Source organism: Galeopterus variegatus, unplaced genomic scaffold, assembly GCF_000696425.1.
Source record: "Galeopterus variegatus unplaced genomic scaffold, G_variegatus-3.0.2 Scaffold1246, whole genome shotgun sequence".
NCBI classification, from domain to species: domain Eukaryota; kingdom Metazoa; phylum Chordata; class Mammalia; order Dermoptera; family Cynocephalidae; genus Galeopterus; species Galeopterus variegatus.
Window position 1 is genome coordinate 398,074 of NW_007727357.1, and position 4,921 is coordinate 402,994.

The 4,921-nt window shown below is 52.0% G+C and overlaps 1 protein-coding gene across 3 annotated transcripts in view; it reads left to right on the plus strand.

The window, feature by feature from the left end:
* Window positions 1–4,921, plus strand: part of PAQR5 (progestin and adipoQ receptor family member V) — a 42,781-nt gene that overhangs the window by 30,169 nt on the left and 7,691 nt on the right. For all 3 annotated transcript variants that reach the window (XM_008575852.1, XM_008575853.1, XM_008575854.1), the window contains exon 5: window positions 4,753–4,849. In XM_008575852.1, the coding sequence (XP_008574074.1) occupies window positions 4,753–4,849 (97 nt within the window). The remainder of the gene's footprint in view (window positions 1–4,752; window positions 4,850–4,921) is intronic.

The window sequence follows — 4,921 nt, forward strand, 5'->3', positions numbered from 1 at the left end:
GGTTCAGAGGGTGGTCGGGGGCTTGGCATGCATCGGGTGTCCCATGAGGACTGGCCCTTTGCTCATGAAGGCTGATGATCTCCTAAGAAGAGAATTCCATGGACTCAGCTTCCGTGCCTCAAGGGGCTGCCAGGTGTGTTAACCAACACTGCAGTGAGGGCTGTGGGGGACTCTGCTGGAACAGAAAGAGAGGAAGGGGGCACATGCCACATTCCTGGAGCCAGGAAAGTGACCATCCCTTCTGTGGCCCTTCCGCTTCCCTTCGTATCTCGTCCTCTTTCCGCGTTCCCACATTGCTGGTTTCCCCACTCTTATGAGGCCGGTCCTCCTCATTTTCTTTCACTGACTCTGCCTTTGGTGTCTGGGGAGTGAGAAAGATGACTCATGCACAGGAGTGACGCTGGCCCTGAGTCACTTCAGGGGAAGTAGGTACAAAGGAGGACCCAGCCATCTGGGGGCCTGGATTTTAGCTCTGCTCCCCAACAGCTGTGTTACTGGGCTGCAGTGTCCACACCTTCAACAAGGGATCTGAGAAGATGCCATCGGGTTCGTTCTGGCTGGGCATCCTGCAATGCTAGCGCTTCAGAGTCTCCCTCCCCTGGCCCCACCCCTGCCTGTCCCACCTGTTTCATCAGCCATGGTATGGCAGGAGCAGCAGAGAAACGCCTTCCCCTTCTCGGAAGCTCAGAAGGAGACCAGGAACCCCAGCGTTAGACTGTTCGTTGTTCACATGCTTACCAGAACATCAGGGTTTAAATGGCATTCATTCTGTTACAATACAGACCATTAAGGTCAATCTCAACATAGACAACTTTGTGGTCCCCTGAGTGGTTTTTTGGTTCTTATGAGCATGGAACTTAGTTCAAATGAACATGCTCCAGAAAAGTGCCCTCTCATTCTTTAGCCTTGGAGAGGGGAAATGACAGAATGCCATGTCCTCTCTGTGGGTCTTGGAGCAAAGTAGTGGTGGCCGAGACCCCACCTGCTCATGCCTGCCGACCACCCAAATGCCCAGGAAGGGGTCGCCACTCCCTTTAGGAATGTTAGTGATACAGTGTTTGCTGTATGTCACAAGTCACTTTATTTTTTTATTTTTCATTTTATTTTATTTTATTATATGGTGGCTGGCTGATACGGGGACCTGAACCCTTTACCTTGGTGTTATCAGCACCATGCTCTAACCAAGTGAGCTAACTGGCCTGCACCTGCAGGTCACTTTAGATCATCCACCCAATGCATCCAACAGCTGACTTTTTGACAAATGGTTGCTGAGTGACATCCCCATGGTCAGTGCTGTGTGGGGGAGAGATTAACTTTCATCCTGGTGGAAAGCGAGCTGCCCTGTGCGAGGGATGCGGGTGTTCAGAGGGGCATGAGCATGTCTGAAAGAGGGCTTAGAGGTCAGCGCTGGAGGTAGAAGGCCCAGCAGACATGTTTCTCACACTTCTGGAGGTCAGGGAGGCACAGCTGGATGACAGAGTGCTGCTAGGGCCAGGGGCCATCACATGGAAATGTCCACATCTCTGTGAGTCTCCAAAACTGGACACGACCCACACACAATCACAAAACAACCATAACTACTCTGCAATACAGTGATTTTTCCAAAGGCTCACTAGTCTCAAGCACTAGTTCCAGAATTCTGGGTTTTAATCTTTCCACCTTCGTTGCAACAAGATTTATCATGTTTTGGAACAGACTAGTATTGAATCCACCCTCTTGTCATGGAGGCTTCATTTCGAAATCCAGTGTTTCCTGCCAACCTCGTTCTGGGCAGAGGAGGCCTGGCTCCCTAGAAACTAGCCCCTCAGCCCTCGGGTGCAGGGACTGCCATAGCAGGCTGGGCTTTGGAGTCTTCCGGGCCAGGGGGCTTAGCTTCAGGAACACCCCTGTCCAGCTGGACCCACTTTTTCAATCCTATTCTCTTTCTTCAAAGTCTCCCGTCCCTCCCCATCATCAGAGACTTTCATTTTGATCTCTCCTCAAATGCTTTCTTAGCATTTCTCCTATAACTTGTTTTATTTTTGCAAACTCTTTGGCCATTTTTATACCTCTTAAAACTGTCAAACTTTAAATAAATAAGGAAAAAAGTCTGAAGTGGTTTGTTTTTTTAATTTAGCAGACTAAGTAAATATGTGCTCATAAACATATACGAATCCTTGCACACAGAGTTTTAAGTTCAAAATGGTGATACGCATGCAATGTTCTACAGAAGGGATCAGTAAACTTTTTTTTTTTTTTGTCAGGTTTTTTTTTTTTTTTTTTTTTTTTTTTTTTTTTCTCTGCTGCTGTCTCTCTCTCTGTTCTGCTTTTTCTCCTTTTTCCCCTGTAGACTCGGCTTTGCAGCTGGAGAGGCTGGTCCGTTTACCCTTGGGAAAGCACTTTATCAGGCCGGGCGAAATGTTGTCTCAAGTCACAGGAAATCCATGCTTTGGGGGATGGCCCTCGCCAGCCAGAGCCAGATTTCTTCGTGTGTAAGTGGCCACATGGAGCGCATTTAAGAGCAAGGCTCTTAAACCAGAAATGGCAGGCAGTGGCAGTGCCCAGGGCAGAAGGAAGTGGGCCTGCCATGGTTGGGCAGGGTCTGCCAGTGTAGATGAGAAGGCAGTTGAGGCAGGTGCCCTGGCTCTTGGGATAGCAGGAGTGTGTTCTCTTTGCCCCTTGGGGCAGAGGCAGTGTAGGGAAGGGCGAGAGCTGGGCGGTGGTCTGAGGCCTGCTGAGCCTGCTTGCTACGGGGACTCAGGGGGAGTGTGAAACTTGGAGGCTGGACAGCCCCGGATTTAAATCCTAGCTTTGCCTCTTAACAGCTTATCTGACTTTAGTAGTTCACCCAGAACATGTCTGTTCCCTCCTGTGCCTATTTTCTGGTCCAACAGTTACAAGATGAGGAGGGGGAGAGAATGGAGCCCCACAACACATGTATTTTTTAAAAGCTGCCATTTAAAAGTATGACTCTGTGCTATGCACAGTTCTAAACACCTTGCGAGCATTGTTTCATCAAATCCTTACAACAACCCTGTGAGGGAGGGTCAGTTACTGTCCTATGTTGTTCATGAGGATTTGGAGACACACAAGGGTTAAGTAACCTGCCAAAGTCACACAGTCCTGAAGGGCAGAGCCAGGATTCACACCCAGCTGTGCAGATCAAGCACTCCACATGAAATCATGCTGTGGTGCTGCCTCTCCTCTCCTAAGTTTGTGGTTTCATCCGAGGCTGTGGTTCTTGTGTTGGGAGATGATGAACTGAAGTCCCCTCCTGCTCTTTGAGCTTATGGTCCTTCCCCACCCAGTACCTGCCATGTGCTTCTCTGATGTATGGGCAGGGTCAGGAAAGAAGAAAAAATATGTCAGTGAACTTGAGCGAGGCTGGAGCTTGTGACTGGAGGCTGTGGGGCTTGTCAGACCCACAGAGGTGTCCTCTTACCCTGGCACAGGAATCCCCATGCACGGCGTCTTGCTCGGCTGCCCTGAGGACTGGGCGGAACACAACAGACTGGAGAATGTCCACGTCCTCAGACCTGCTTCCGGGCTGGGTGTGGGGGCTCCAGGTCTGATCAGAGCCAGCGCCTGACCTCGAGGAGGGTTCCCCGACTGCCCAGATGTAGGAGTCTGTGCCGTATCCCACGCCCGGGCATATGAAGGAGAAAATAAGGCTCGTGGGCTGAGACGAGGGTATGAGGAGCAGAGGTGGGGACGGTGGCAGGGCGCAGACCCCGCGCTGCCAGAGTGCGCGATGAGCGGCAGGACTGACAGCTGCTGTAGACTGCGTCAGAGCAGACATCCGTGCTGGCCTCCAGGGACGACCCAGCCCCCCACAGCACGCTGTGGTGTTGAGTGGGCATCTGCCCCTGCCACCTGGCTTTGGTGGCCGAGCCAGGGCACATGAGCACTTCCTTGCCCAAGCCTCAGTTCAGGGATGTGGTTTTGTGTGGAGATTCTCCTCACCCCTCTATGTCCTCCTGGTGTCCAGCCTGTCACCTGTGCCGCCCAGCTTCTCCCACTCTCCACCGCTGCCCTTACCCAGCCTGGGCCCAAGCCAGCAGAGGCCCTGTCATGTTCTGTCCGGAGGGCCTGCCTCTCCTCGTGACAGTCAGCATCACTCATTTTAATGTCGGCTTCATCTGTCTCTGGATTGGGGGTGGGGTGGGTGTGGTGATGAAGGAGAGAAGGGAAGACTTCATGATTACTCGGTTTCCGCGGGCCGCTGTCCCTGAGTGTAGTATAAATGTTCCAGAAACCTCTCCAAGTGATCAAACACCTACCTGAACCCAGGCCTTCTGCATGGTAATCACCTGGGTGGCTCTGACTAGCTGGGTGCACCTTGGCCTTTGCGGCGTGAGCTCCCCTGGGGTCCTGTGCCAGTGGCGTCCCCTGCACCTCCACACATCTCCCTGTCCTGCTGGTAATTGGACTTTAATGGGTTCTTTGTAATTAAATAACTTGGCCCTTGAAGGGTTTCTGCCCAGTGCTTCCTCCCTGGCTTGGTCTGGGTACCATTGCTTATCACGGTGTCGGGAGATGGTTTCTCCAGAGATCTTCTCACGTCTGAGGTTTTGTCACTTCCATTGGGATGGGAGAAAAGGAAGAGGCTGGTGGAGAAGCTGCTGGCCACAGAGCATTGTGCAAAAATGCCTGACCTCTGCTGACCACCAGACCGTCGGTTGTTTTCAGGGTGTGAGTGTATGTGTGCTCATATGCGTAACCTGCCGAAACTCTTCTCATTCCCGTTTCTCCCCCTTTCCTTCTCCGATTTAGGTTTCTTGAAATCCAGAAGCCCAGGCTCTGTAAGGTGCTTCGTATCCTCGCCTTTGCTTATCCCTACACCTGGGACTCCCTCCCCATCTTCTACAGGGTAAGGGCCTGGCTGCACCTCCTCTCTGCTGTGGCAACTCCAGGGAGTCCATTGTTTCCTGAGCTTCTGGGG